This window comes from Alosa pseudoharengus, unplaced genomic scaffold, assembly GCF_046254945.1.
Source record: "Alosa pseudoharengus isolate Yale_2024_CS ecotype anadromous, Long Island Sound unplaced genomic scaffold, YU_APseudo_1.1 YU_APseudo_1.1_scf_16, whole genome shotgun sequence".
In the NCBI taxonomy this organism is placed as follows: domain Eukaryota; kingdom Metazoa; phylum Chordata; class Actinopteri; order Clupeiformes; family Clupeidae; genus Alosa; species Alosa pseudoharengus.
Genome location: NW_027468630.1, coordinates 36,971,322 through 36,986,992, shown reverse-complemented (window position 1 = coordinate 36,986,992; position 15,671 = coordinate 36,971,322). Strand labels below are relative to the sequence as shown.

The window sequence follows — 15,671 nt, the reverse complement described above, 5'->3', positions numbered from 1 at the left end:
ATCCATCATTCACATATCTTTCCTTGTGTGCCATGCCATTACTGTGCAACTAGCTTCAACATGGGGAGTATGAGCAACATGAGAAAAATCCTGTGAACACTCCTAACCTGTGCATATTGCAACTAGGGCATCATTGTGTGTGTCTGTGTGTGTGTGTGTGTGTGTGTGTGTGTGTGTGTGTGTGTGTGTATATGTGTGTCTTGCTTACGGAATGCCAATCTCAAACAGGTTGTTCTGAATTAGCTGTTTGCCCAGCATTGTGATGCATAACTGGATGCATAATTCCATCAGACAGCCAGCATGGGCGCACTGAAATCAAACAGACATTTCACATGTGAATGAAAGAACATTTCATTAATTTTTTGGCATGGCAAATACATCCATTCCTCCCATACCCTTTTCCCCTCTGTAAGAGCCCTGATTATATTTCCATCGAATAAGGTGCTAAATGAATCAAAACTAATTGTCGAGCCATTAAGATTGAAATAATAAATGATAATGAGATAACTGCTTTACGTTACATTTTTTTCTAAAAAAAACAAACAAACAAGAGGCTCCTGTAGCTTGAATGTCCTTATTTGTAAAATGGATAAAAAATATGATAAATGATAATGCGATAACTGCTTTACGTTACATTTTTTTCTCAAAAAACAAACAAGAGGCTCCTGTAGCTTGAATGTCCTTATTTGTAAGATGGATAAAAGCATCAGCTAAATGAATAAATGTAAATGTACTGCAAATCTTATCTAACATGGAAAATACTGTAACTATTTGAACCCTTAGAACCCTAAGCTGTTTTTAGGGCATTTTCACTACCTTTATTCAAAAGGATTTATTCTGGTCATTGTAAGTGCCACACACACATATTATATATTGTTTTTTTCAGGAGAGTCTAGGCTATCCAGATCTGCCATCATGTCATGTATTAGTACTAGCATTGATTTTATTTTGATTTTTAAAGAATTAAAATATAAAAAGCGTATTATAAAAAATCTTATATTTCGACATGCATCTCACCACAGCAAGCTCATAGCTCTACATGCATTTCATGTGTGTGTAGGGCTGACTGTCCTGAATCGGGCAATACAATTGCCATGTTGGAGGGATACTCTGGGGCTGAGCAATTTACAGAAATATGTGGTGTGTGATTTACGGAAATAAATGCCATTTTTTATTTAGTGATGAAAAATGACCTTTCTGCGCTCCATATCTGTGACACGAACTGATCTGACCTGACTTGACCCGAGGTTGCGTGTTAGCCTGCGTGCCTGGTGTATGCAGTCATGATTCTCAACTTTTTACTGCATTGCCATGAACAAAGTAAAGGCAAAAAGGTGTTTCTTTGTCGAACAAATTGGGATGCAATGTGAGCCTTGAATTGGATGCCATGAAGGAATTTGCTAGGATCTCAAAACCGGATTATGAACATGCTTTGCCATAGAGAAACACACGATAGCGTTGGATTATAAACATGCTTTGCCACAAAAACAGACAAAAACGTGGGGTAAGTCCAGCTATATGAAGTTATTATTTTGCTGTCACTTCGTCTGTTTTATAACCCGGAAGGATGTACTTGGTATCAAATGATAGCTCTGAGTCTCCTCTTTCATCTGACATACGTGGCATATTTATCCGACGAGAGTAATGGGTGTGCAGCGTTGGTTTGTGTACATGATGGTATTATTTTGCAGTCACTTCGTCTGTTTTTATAAGCCAGAAGGATCGATAACCATAGTACCAATGGATAGCCCCTCTTTCATCTGATATGCTTGCCATATCGATGCGATCAGGGGTTCGCGAGTAATTCAAACGAGAGTAATGGGTGCGCAGGTGAACGCAGAGAAGTATAGACTGTAAATATGATGCAATTTGATTTAATTTCAGAATTTGTTTTAATTTTCATACTTGATCGTACAGACAAGTGTTTAGTCTCTTTGGAAAGCCCCACTTCTGCTCTGTCATGCAATTAAGGTTTCATCTCGCTGCGATAAACAGTTCCGGAGCAATGTAACAGAGAAGAAAGGATGTGTTTTTTGATGCACTTTGCGTCAATCGGGTTCTAAGGGTTAAAAAAGTGAATATTAGCTGATATGAGCAGTGCTTAAACACAAGCTATTTGCAGCAGCATTTGTGGGATTGCACAACAATAAAATGTGATGCGTGAGAGACAAGAATAGTGGGTGTGAATGTAGATTTCCTATCGGAAGCATTAAACTATGCCCACATTTGTTGTAAAGTGAGAAATTTCTTTTCCATTCCTTGTGTCAGTCACTTTAAAATGTGTACACTATCAACACATCTCAGCAACATTGAATAACAATAACTTGAAATGTTAAATTAAATCTTATTTCTCATGTATATTTTTCTAGATTTTGAGGAATATAGCTACACCTGGCTTCTGCTTGGCGTTGCCACTGTGTCATGCTCTTGGCTGTGACATGCATTTAACGTGTCCATCTATATATTCAATGTAAAACTAAAAGGTATATTGTGGACTTTCTGCGGACTGGCCAAGTCATTGTTTAGGCTGTTCTCTCTGCCCCAAGAGTTGACACACATGAGAGCATACACAGGTGGAGGAAGAGAACAGGAACAAGACTTTCATAGTTTGCTTTCAGCAGTTTTCCTACATTTTCCAGGTCGCTTAAAATTAGTTACCTCCTCCATGCGGTAGTTTCCTACAACATAGAGATATTTTCCAGGTCGCCCTACAAGCCTGTAAAGAGAAGAAAAACATTACAATGCATATAATGTATAACGTGAACATACTTGTGCACATTCACATTGTAATCATTTGTTTATCACTTTGAATTCCTGAAACTATTGTGGATATGGTGCGGCTGGTGTATGCCACGTAAAACAGCTAGACTAACATTATTTATTATACGGCTCTTCACAATGCAAGTAGAACGCTCCATTGACTTGAATGGTATTTCCCAAAGTTCTACGGGTCTTTATTTAAGCAATAAGCCCCAAAAGGCCGTTCTAAATCGTGAATATAGCACACCTGAGGGGTGTTGGTAGGCACGAAGCGAGCGAAGCAAAGCGAAGCTTATTGCTTTTATAAAACAGCTACCACATATAGGACATTAAAAATGTATACAAAATAAGCATAATAATCATGAAATTTAAAAGCTATTTCATCTACAAATGTCCATTCTTCCGCGGAGTCCCCATAGAATATTTCCACTGCAAGTAGATTCTTATCGGAATTGTTGCTCAATTGTAACCATTATGCATTCTAAGAGCATTAATATAGAACGAAATGCGGTCTCAGTCGTGCTGTATCGGGAAAATATACAACGGCATCGAACACAATTCAACCAATCAAGGACCGGAACTATCCGTTTTATAATTTTGTCTACTGACCTCTGAAATAATGACCGCTGTCAATGGTAACGGATTTTCATTCAAAAGTGAAGGCAGACAGTTGATCAGCTGAACTAAAGAGATATATTGTGGAGTTTATTTTTTCGTTTTGGCAAGTAGCCATATAATAAGTGAGATAATGTATAGAACGGCGGTCCGGTTTGCTCTGTCAGGACTTATTTTCCCAATTATTTTCGTTCTATACATTGGGCTGTATTTTGCACACCAACGCATTGGCGTAAAACTCGTTTTCCACCCTCGCAAAGTTTAATTCGGTATTTGGCACGTTTATTTTTTAAACATTAGGGAGGGGCCTGGCGCGTTGTCTAAAAATCGCTATCGTACACCACCTAAACCTGGTCAGAAGTCAATGGCGAGTTGTTCATATGCTATTTTAAGAGCGCATGTCACCAGTCATATTGGCAGGTGCACGCACCATCCTTCTATCATTTATGAACGCACACCAGCGTACGTCCATGCAAAACATTACAAATTGCACGGTTACAATGGGAAACATAATTAGAATAAAGATATTATGAAATTCTGTACATCTCATGATGAGTAGTTATTCACCATCATTTGCAAATTGGTAATGACGGTTAAAAGTGATTAGGGGATAGGCGAGAGACACGTATGGAGCACAGCAGAGACGCACTGTCACGAGAAATAAGCAACTCCTCTGCAGGATAAATGTTGTTTTATTCAGTCATTTGAGCAATAGGGTAAGTGTTGCTTTTTCCAGCCTATGTTTTCGATGGTAACCCATTGTCAGTCAATAGTGAAAGTAACTGCATATAACTGTCTTGTTGTTGACTGACACCTTGGTGAAGTTAAGTTTCACTTTGCCAATGAGTTCAAATAATAGACGAGTGCAAATGCGTGAAGGCTATGCTAGGTTTAGGGATGACTATTCCATACGGTCTCGCAAGCAGCCTCCTTCAAATGCGCAGTTGAATGCCAAAATACCGATGCATTTATTTGACATATCGCGCTTTGCGCCGTTAAAGGGAATGACAGATATCATTCTCATTGGTTTAAATGATGTTACGCCCCAAACACACCCATATGACTGATTAAATAAACATATCTAGGAACACCTTGTTGCGCCATGCGCTCCACGTTTGATAACGAAACCCCTCCCAATGTGAACTGGACATCCTACTAAATTTGAATAGACTTTTGACGAGTGACGATGCACTTTAGAATGTCATGATAGGGCCCATTATCCCTTACGTGAAACATTCCAGTGAAATGTAATCATAGCAGAACATTGTGCACCAAGCATTCATGATCCTGTGTACTTTGTTCCTAGGTTCCAAGCTGCCACGAAACCGCAACTATGTTTTTTATAGACGTTTATTGCACATACCGTATACATATTATATGTGTACACTGTTTTATATACACTTATTTTCTACATAAACTTAGCAACATGCTAGATATAGCATATTGGGTCTTGAAATATTCATAAGAATCCATAGAAATGGCATATTCAGGTCATTTGATCCAATATTAGTTATGCAGATGTATAGTCCACCAATTTAATAAAAAATAGAAATTATAAAGATTTATATTTGTTTGTAATTATTCCATATTTAGTGTAGTCATTCCATATCAGAACCCCTGACGTATAATCCAAATACAAGCATGAAACTTCAATGTGTTACTTTTCATTTGAGACCAAGATTATGCTTCTACACAAAGGGGTTCATATGCAGTAAGCATTTGATTCTCAGTATGCATTTTGGATAACCAAAAGTCCTATTATATGGGGAGTTTCCTTGACTGAATAAATGTTGTTTTATTCAGTCATTTGAGCAATAGGGTAAGTGTTGCTTTTTCCAGCCTATGTTTTCGATGGTAACCCATTGTCAGTCAATAGTGAAAGTAACTGCATATAACTTGTCGTTGACTGACACCTTGGTGAAGTAGATTATGTACAATGTCGGGCAAAATACTCAAAATGGGGCATATGCATAAGAATTTAAGGAAGGCTCACAAACTATATCATACAGAGAGGTTATTCCCAGTTGCAACAGTCACCACATGATTTCAAAGCAGAATACATAACAATACATCATCAGATCAAGAGAATAAAAGAAAGAATAAAGTGAGAACTAATTATTAAGTATAAGTATATATACTCTTTTGATGCTGTGAGGGAAATTTGGTCTCTGCATTTATCCCAATCGGTGAATTAGTGAAACACACTCAGAACACAGTGAGGTAAAGCACACACTAATCCCGGCGCAGTGAGCTGTCTGCTACAACAGCGGCGCTCGGGGAGCAGTGAGGGGTTAGGTGCCTTGCTCAAGGGCACTTCAGCCGCTTCCTACTTGTCGGGGTTCGAACCGGCAACCCTCCAGTTACAAGTCCGAAGCGCTAACCAGTAGGCCACGGCTGCCCCTTAATTACATTACATTACATCACATTACATTTATCAGACACTTCTTAATTATACAGTACCTAACAGACTAATCTTCTAATAATGCATCAATCTTCTGGACGACATAACGATCCATAATAATCCACCAAGAGATGTCAAGATGTCAGATATCCTAGTACTACAAACTTCAAACACAAAATGTAACCCCTAGGGAGAGTAATGGGCTACCAGTTAAAACCAGTTAGCTGTCACTAGTAAGGTAGCAAGCTAGCCAGTTTATTATATTATTAGTGTTTTCCATTTTTCAATTTAAGAGATGCAATAAGTAAGCTTCTTTATTCATTGGACAAAATACAAACCAATGATATTAACGTTAGCCCTACCTGTAGATGCTAAAATAATGTTAGCTATGATAGCTAAGGCAGATAACTTTATCATTTAATGTTCTAATATGATACAAATACTGTAATATTTTGGCTAACAGGAAAAATAAGGAGATAAAAGGAGTGGGCTGTTTATATATATAAAAATGAGTGCAGATTAATCGATTCCATATGACCTTTGACCCCCGAGCCGTTCTAGTCTGTAATCATTAGACTGTAAAATGAAGGAGAGAGAAGAAAATGTGCTGCCTAGATCATTGATTGGAACATTTACTTTTAAAAAACGGCCTGATGGTGTTGATAAAAATAAAGTGTTGAAAATAAAGTCCTCTGCAATGTCTGCAGCAAGGAATTTGCATATCACCGGAGTTCATCAACTCTATAGTCGCACATCAATGCAAAGAAATAATTGTTGACATTGAGGGGAGTGTTAATTTATTTTCATTGTGTCCCCTAGGTCAGCGGTCCCCAACCACCGGGCCGCAGGACATTCCTAACCGGGCCGTAGCCTACGACATGAGTTTTAAAAAAATGCATGCAAACTAAACTAAATTTAATTCGCAATAATGTCACGTTTTTACATGGCATAGGCCTATATGCAGTTGTTTGATTGCACGCATGTTTGCATTTTGCAAGGTCTATTTTCTTACGTCTGTCTGTCCCGCCTTCAACACTTTTACATATTGCCTTCAGCGCTGCGCAGCCTCAGGTCAGCTCACTTCACTTGATCAGTTCTTGGCGAACAAAAACAGCAACAAAAAACAAGCATCTTTAGCAGGTCACTGGCCAGAGTGTTTGAGTTGCGAGAGCCGCTGCAGAGATTTCTTACAGAAAAAAAGTCACCGTTAGCTGCACATTTTAGTGATGAGGACTGGGTGTCAAAACTCGCTTACCTGTGTGACATATTCGGGTTGCTTAATGACCTCAACCTGTCACTCCAGGGGAGAATGACGACTGTCTTTAAACTGGCAGATAAAGTCGCTGCATTTAAAGCCAAGCTTGATTTGTGGGGACGACGAGTGGACCAGATAAGTTCCAAACAGTATTGGGGGTTTTGGGAGAGACTGAGGCAGGGCCCTTTCTCTCGCAGCTGGTGCGCGATCACCTTGTTGCACTTTCAAATGAGTTTGATCGTTACTTCCCATCCTCCAAAGATCCACGGCAAACCAATGAGTCAATTTGTCAATATCCCGAATAGTCCTAACTTGTCAGCGCAGGAGGAAGAGCAGTTGATCGAAACTGCAAATGACGGTGGTCTTAAGAGTGTGTATAAGGAAACCTCTCTGGCGGGTTTTTGGATCAAAACCAAAGCAGAATATCCCGAGATAGCCGTAAAAGCGCTGAAAACGTTTCCCACCACGTATCTATGCGAGGCCGGGTTTTCGGCAATGACTGCAACTAAGACCAAATTGCGCAATCGACTGGACATTTCAAACACACTGAGGGGTGTCACTGTCTTCCATCACCCCCAGATGGAAGCTTCTTGTTGTAGGGAAACAAGCAGGGCTCCCACTGATTATATTCGTAATGCACGTTTAGTTCCCATGTTTTGTTCCCATATTTTGTTAAGCATGTTCACACTTATAGATGTAGCTTCAAGTTGTTCAATATTCATAGTTCATATTGTTCAATTTTCACTTCTTCAAGTTCACGTTTTTCACAAGAGATCGTTACCTTCACTGTTAACTAAAGCTAGTTCTTTTCAAGTAATGCATGCACAACACATATGGAACATGGAAACCCCGAACCCCCCCCCCCCCCGCCGGTCCGTGAAAAAAAAATAGGAATCAAACCGGTCCATGGTACATAAAAGGTTGGGGACCCCTGCCCTAGGTTATATCTGTGGCCTAAAATGCCTTGTATGTGAAAAAAAAAAACTTCTTCCCGAAGCACTTTTGAATTTATTTCCTCAGCATATAGGTCATATCATAGATTATTATGGCCATTATTTGAACAGTGAAAATAATAATAAAAGAGTTTTTGAACTTTAATGTCACTAATGCTGATTCTTCAATGATTCATTTGAATTTAAATATTTAAAATACTTTCACAGCAAAAATTATATAAGCGATTAATTTAGATTAATTAATCAGAGTATGTAATTAATTAGATTAATTTTTTTAATCGATTGACAGCCCTAATATATAATATATATATATATATATATATATATTATATTAAATATATGTTCATTACCTGACCCATTTGATGGTTTTACTGACTGATGTCACAGTTTATATGACTAACAACCACAAAACATAACTTAAACTACAAAACATTACAGTAATGGGGCAGCCGTGGCCCACTGGTTAGCACTCTGGACTTGTAACTGGAGGGATGCCGGTTCAAGCCCCGACCAGTGGGCCGCGGCTGAAGTGCCCTTGAACACGGGTCGCCGGCGTACGGTGCAGGTGCCCCAGCCAGTTGTGCCACGGCTGGGGCTGAGGAATGTATTTTTCACTTTTGTAAACTTTATACTTTTTGAGATATTAACAAAAAACTAGAAACGCAATTCCCAAGGAATTACCAGTGCATGAAAATGCAAAAGTTGTGATGTAAAACATCATGTATAGTTAAAATAGATAATACAGAGCTGGTTACTGCGGTGATGCTAGGACAGACAAGGTGGTTGCATAGCTTGATAAAAGTTGATAGTTTAAAAGTAGACCGATTAAAAGTTGAATGTAGATAGTTTTAAAGTTGAATGTAGATAGTTTAAAAGTTGTTGATAGACAGCTAGTTTAATAGATAGATAGTTTAATGATAGTTTAAAAGTAGACCATTTAAAAGTTGAATGTAGATAGTTTAAAAGTTGTTGATAGACAGTTAGTTTAATAGATAGATAGTTTAGTGATAGTTTAAAAGTAGACCGTTCAAAAGTTGAATGTATATAGTTTAAAAGCTGTTGATTACGGTGGCGCATTGCATTCAAATCACACACAAAAAAAAATCAGGTTATCTCATAATTACGAGATAGTATTTCATAATTATGACCAGTGGCGTAACAAGCCCATGGTGGGCCCAGGTGCGAGAGCGCTACGCGGGCCCCATATCGAAGAACTTTGGCCCAGGATGAATTAGCTCTGATATATGCAATACACATTAAGGGTGACTTCAATTGATTATGCAAAGGGCCTGAGGCACCGAAGTAGTTTAGTAGTTACAGATTACAATTTCAAATAAGAAACACACGACTACATATCCATTACATGTGAAAACATTAAAAAATATTTTTTTTAACAGCCTGCAGGCTAGGGTAATCTAATATTACTGCATTAACATCAACTCGCATGGAATTATGGGAACACTCAATGCGGCTCTTCAACCCTCTGCTGAAACTGCAAGCGTAGATTGCTTGCTTATAAACTCGCACTGCGCAGAAACAAAACTTAATGTAACCTAACTTATTTAACCGTCCAGAAACCAAATAAAATCATTCATATGCATACAATCCCCAATATGCGTGAATTAGGCCATTAGAAGAAAGCCATCTTACGAGCCTTTCGTTGTGCAAAATCGTCAACGATGTTCCCAATATTTAATGCTCCGGCTCTCGTATTTTCAATGGACAGGATACCTAACCCATGGAGCCTCTCCTGCCCCATGCTGCTCCTTAGGTATAGGTCTTAATAAATTTGAGTTTGGAAAAAGATCGCTTAGCTGTTGCCACAGTCACAGGCAATGTCAGAAACAACATGAGTACACACTTCCCCGAATGTGGATGTTACACTGTCATAATATACCACCAGCATTTTGGCAAGTTGAAAAATAGATGACTTCTGTGAAATCTCTGCTTTAAAGCAAGACCTGAATGAGAGGAGTTGTGTTGGGAATGTCAGTGCAATGTCCCTGCTATAATGGTCTGACAAACGTCTTGCCTTTTCAAGCAATTCATCATCACCTGCGAGTTGAAGGGTCATAGGACGTAAAGACTCAAATACATGACAAGTTTCCCGCATACTTGCAAATCTTTGGGAGAGCTGACTGATTATGATGTCCAGAGTTGCATTAAATACCTGCACTTTGAAGTATCTCTCTGCATCGGTTAAGCGCTCATCTTCCGATAGATCGTCAAAGTACGCTTCACTCTCCGTGCTCTAACATTCTAAAGTTCTAAAAAATAAATAAAAAAAGGAGGCAGGGCGGGGGTAGCGACGGGCCCCGGGAGGTCACGGGCCCTGGTGCGACTGCACTTGCTGCACCTACTATAGTTACGCCACTGATTATGACATATTATCTCATAATTACGAGATAATTATCTCATAATTACAAGATAATTATCTCGTAATTATGAGATAATTATGATTTATGACACATTTCCAATTCTGCCCCCACTTGTGTGTGGCAATGACATGGTCTAGCTAGCAACATTAGAGAAGATAGACCTATCAGCTTCCCAAGAGAAAGTCTGAAGCTGAAGTTCCTTTCAAACCTTTACTTAGGATTCACTGTAAAACTAAGCAGACCAACAGAGTACATCTCAGTTATTTCCTTCCATGTTTTGTTTAAGAGCAATCATGTAGACTAGCATTTCAAGTTACAGAATATAAACAAATGTGTTAGCTTATGGCTAATGTATATGAGAAATCCCATAGAGATGCTAACGGTTAGCATAATCAATAAAAGTAGATAATTATTTAGAGCCAACTTCAGTCCATTTACGAAAGGGTTACATAAGAAGAGTTCTTTGTTTACAACTGACTATTTTCTCTCAATATAATATGTGTAGGAAAAATGTGACTGTTTAACTCATCAATGCCACTTGAACAAGTAGCCTGCACAAAATAAACAATAGGCGTGCATGTGACAACGTGGATGGAGGTAGCCCTATGCGTAGTAGTACCTCCACCTACTGGTAGGACTGTCAACGTGCAACATTGTATTGCCTTTGGGCAAAGAGTAGCCTTTAGAAGCTTCTATTCTCTTTGCTTTGGGGTTGTTGGCGATTTGACAGGCTTAAGAGACCCAGATTGTATGCTTAAAGCCTGAGACTGGCAGTTGCTGCAGGTGGCCTGAACACCTGGCATAGGATTCTAATTGCTTAATGGCCGTATTGTGATGTCACAATAACAATGTTAAGTCTATGGGGATTTTTAAAAAGTTTTTCTTTAATAGTTTAAAAAGTATAAAAGTCTCAAAGTTGAAAAGACATAGCAACCTGGTCCGTTTGAAGACCTATGTTACAAAGTTTGAACAAAGTTTCTAAGTTAAACTGTTCAAGAGAAATTGCGTACAGAAAAAGTGGTAAGCGGAATAATAAGAAGAGTTATAGGAAGTTGGCTAGGAAGAACAGTACAGTGCATTTTCATGCACTGTAATAAGAAGCCTAGGAAGAACAGTACAGTACATTTTCATGCACTGTAACAAGCTTATTTTTCCCCATAGATTTTGCATTGGCACTATGACATCAGAATGGGCTAATTAACTTGATTTGCACCTGTATCAACTTCCAGCTGCTCAACTAGGCCCCATTAAAGAGCCAGTTAAACTGATTGCACCTGTTTCAACTGCTTTCTGCTCAACTAGGCCAACTCTCTCTGTGTCTCTCCATTCTACAAGGATATAAGGCACATTCCATCCAACTTTCTATCCATTCATCCTCTTCAAACCATTCACTCATCCACCCATTAAACTATCCATCAACATCCATTAAAAAATCTGCCTATCAACATCCATTCAACTTTCTGTCTATCAACATCCATTACACTATATACATTTAACTTTTAAACTATATACTCTGTCTCAGGCTTTAAGCATACAATCTGGCTCTCTTAAGACTACAGATCCTGTTCAACTATTTCCTCTGCCCATAACTGTTTCAAAATAAATGTCCTCACTACAATAATTCACTATTAAATAATTTAACTATTTAAACTACTCAACTATTTAACTGTTCAGCCATTTCAACTGTCAGTTGTTATCAACTATGACTCCTGCCAACTGTTTCCTCTGCCCACAACTGTTTCCAAATAAAAGTTTGTTTTGCATTTTATGTTAATATACAGCATGTTTTGAATTTTCATGCACTGGTAATTTCCTCGAAATTCCATTTTCTAGTTATTATTATTTTTCTTTTTACCTTTTTGTGCCTATACCTATTCAGCCCAAACCGCTTAACGTACAAACTTGGTTGAAACACCGTTCCATAGATCATAGTTTTAGTGTTTTCTTTTTATTAATTTTATATATTTTTCCTATTGTAGCACCCCCCCCACCCCACAACCACCACTGTCGATCCATTGGGGGCATAGCTGCCGGTCCACTGGCAGGTTGCAGACAAATTGCCCAATATTTTGCCACCATTGGTCTAAAATCTTTTTCATTTGTTGAGTTATACTCCATATATAATGAAATTAACTTTTATTAATATTTCTGACAAGTTAAATTTAAAGAGCGGTCCAACGGCGGACCACAAGTGGCACGCCACCAGTGGCATACGACCAGCGGTCCGCTATCTGCCAATCTGATTTTGCTATCTGGGATGGGGTTTTTCCACTGCATGGTATCAGCTCAACTCGACTCTACTCGCTTTTTTTTCGGGATACTAACTTTCCCCTTCCCCTACTCCTCGTACTTATCCAAAGCACCAAAAAAAACAGTTTACACATCCCTATCATCCTTGCTGTCATCATCACTGTCACTGAAAAATGTTATATTCTGAGAATCATCATCATTCTGGCAGTGCGTTCCACACTGGCCTCTTTTTTGCGCAGACATCTTACCATCTCAATGATGGCTTCAGGTGCAGGCAGAGACTTTGTTGTGACTGGTCTCAGCTGGCTATCTCCGTCTTTGAAATATCCATTCAGTAATGGGTCAAGGAACTCCTGGTGCGCAATATCTGCCTGTCCCCATACCCTGGCCTGAACATGGGCTCTCAGGACATGCTCCTTCAGAGCAGCACATGTGGGTGGAAGCTTGTCACTTTCTGCCATGTGCTTGCAGAAAAGATACCATCTCAATTCTGGGATATTGTCAATCTGGACCCCCTTTTGGTAAGTATGCAGCACAAACTTAGCCAAAGTAGATAGCTGATCCTCTGTTACTTCATTTTTTTTGTGAAAGCATCTGTAGAGCATTGAGGACACAATCATCTGCTTTCAAGTAGATGTTGAACCAAGTGGTCTTTCCTATTCCAGAAAAACGCCCGGTGTTGTCTGCTCCTGTGAATGCATGAAAAGACTTTGAACAATCTGCACCTAGAGCTGTCCAAATTTGTTCCACTTTGCAGAATCCCAGATGTCATTGAAATACAAGTATCTTTCAACAGACTCTTATAGTTTGGTATGACTAGTAATAGAACATCAGTGTCAGGAGAGAAGAACATCAGCTTTGCATCAGAGGGGTTGCGATGTGATGCCAAAACTGCATGATGAATCAGCAAGGTGTCTGCTTCTTCTCTATTTGAGTGTCCTGCAGCAGAGGATATGATGAGGTTTGGAGAGTTATTACTGTATTCAATGGTCTTTGATGCCAGATACTCTGTGACATCTGCCTTTGTCTGGTCATGGGAGAGTAAACGGCTCATCGGAAAGTTCTTGATGTTTTGAAGTTGTTGATGCTCTAATTTGGTACTGGATAGGGATTCCTCGTCTTCTTTTCTGCGTTGTGATATGCTTCAAAGAATCAGCCTTGTATGTGTCAAACACCAGAATGACCTCATCATAGCCTCTGGTTAGAGACATTAGTCTGTCATAGAACCACTCACTTAGATCTTTGATTGTGCCTACGGTTGTTGACTTTGTCAACTTTTGAACAACCACCATGCCATCTACAAGGGCAATGTTGTGAGTGGGATGAGACATTCTACATTGACATTTTATGTCCTCACATCCAGGTTGTAGTTGCTCCTCATTATCTTTGTATTCCTTTGCCAAATTTTCTAAAAGATGTATCAATTAAGATTTGTCTGAGCATTGAAGTGCATCCCCACCACGCTTGTGGTGTTTGCGTGAACTCATAGTTGCCCACAGCCTGCTTTTGGTCAACATGTCTGTCAGACCTGGCAAGGACCAGTAGTCTCCCATAGAGATCTTTGGTCTCTCTGAGATCCACAGTTTTACAGAGGATTTAAGTTTGCCTGACATGAACATATTGTTGTTTTGTTTCTTGACAGGTGACCAAAGGCTGTTGTCACAATTGATTCTGCCTTCAACATAGTCTTCATATAATTTCTGTCCAGTTGCATCAACACTCAAGATTTGTGTTACAAATTCTTGTGGGACATACAGTAGGCATGTGTGATCATGTTGTAAAACCTGTCACCTTCAACAGTAACTGGATTGCCATGACTGAGTATGGCAGCCTTTATCTTGTTTATTGCCTGATGGTTTCTATTTATCTCACTAGGTCCTAGCTGAGATGTTTGCATGCATGGTCTGCACCGACTGACACAAAAGGAATGCCACTCCTTGTGACTGAAAGATTACCCTCTTGAAGTTCCTTCCAAGTCTTAGGATGCTTAGCTTTGAGGTCATGCATGTCAGCAATGTATCCTGGCCACAGTCGCTTGTATCTGATTCTGTCAAATGCAAAGAAAAGCTTACTAAGTCCTTCTGCAGCCTGAATATGGAGTGCAAGATCAGCAGTGCGAGAAGCTGCCACAAAGAAGAGGATTGTCTCCACTCGATGCAAGTAGTTCATGATGGATCTGAACATTGCATTTTTAGCTTTATTTGCTTCCCAATCATTTAATGATTTCACAAATTCGGCATTAGTCAAAGCTTCAAGGAATGTACTGTTAGTCTACATTGTGCACTCAACCTTGGTGGATTTGTCCTTCTCAGAGCAGGCCGATTCAACTTGCTCTGTTGCCTGCCAGCAAACATCTCTCAGCTGTGGGTTCTCCATAAAGAATTGCTCCCGAACCAATTCGTACAGAGCCACATATGAGTAGATATGTGCACGCAAAGAACGCTTGTAGTGTGTACACTTGAGGATTTGCCTCGTTGTCGCTGCGCCAAAGACATCCGATTCTATCCAGGAATCATCTATACCTGAATTTTCTATAGAAGTCCCAAGAGCTCTCAGAGCAGCCATTGTGGTGTGCAATTCCCCAAGCCTTGGGGTTCTTCAGATCAGGTCTGGAATCCAACAGCTGAACAACCTTCTCGTAGAGGGCCATGTCAAAAGAGATAACAGTTGGATGTTCTTCACCAACTACCAGGCGACGTAGTTGGTTTGCCTGCATAATCACAGTCAGGAGGGTTGACCACTCATGTGCCACCTCGGGGAGTAGCGGTAGAGCCCCAATCTTAGTGACAGGTTGACTTTCAGGTATTAATGATTTATTAGGTACGTAGGCCTGTAAAGCCTTGTAGTGTTTATGTTGAAGGGAGGCTTCAGATGTAAAGTTATCGGATATAAAAATATGAATGGGCACTCAACGGGGTTGATCCATGGGTGTTTCCACTTCCGGATATTCGCCCACTGCCTTGCCGAAAACAAACGGCTGCCACGGCCACCATGTTGAAAATTCACAATGGTTCAATATCATATTTTTGAACATGCTTTCTGAACAAAGTACACAATTG

General features: G+C 39.5%; 1 protein-coding gene across 1 annotated transcript in view; it reads right to left on the bottom strand.

The window, feature by feature from the left end:
* Positions 1-15,671, bottom strand: part of LOC143126014 (anoctamin-1-like) — a 197,835-nt gene that overhangs the window by 22,260 nt on the left and 159,904 nt on the right. Inside the window, exons 19-20 of the mRNA XM_076287933.1 lie at positions 2,659-2,716; positions 209-309 (exon numbers count right to left, since the gene is read on the bottom strand). Coding sequence (XP_076144048.1) covers positions 209-309; positions 2,659-2,716 — 159 coding nt within the window. The remainder of the gene's footprint in view (positions 1-208; positions 310-2,658; positions 2,717-15,671) is intronic.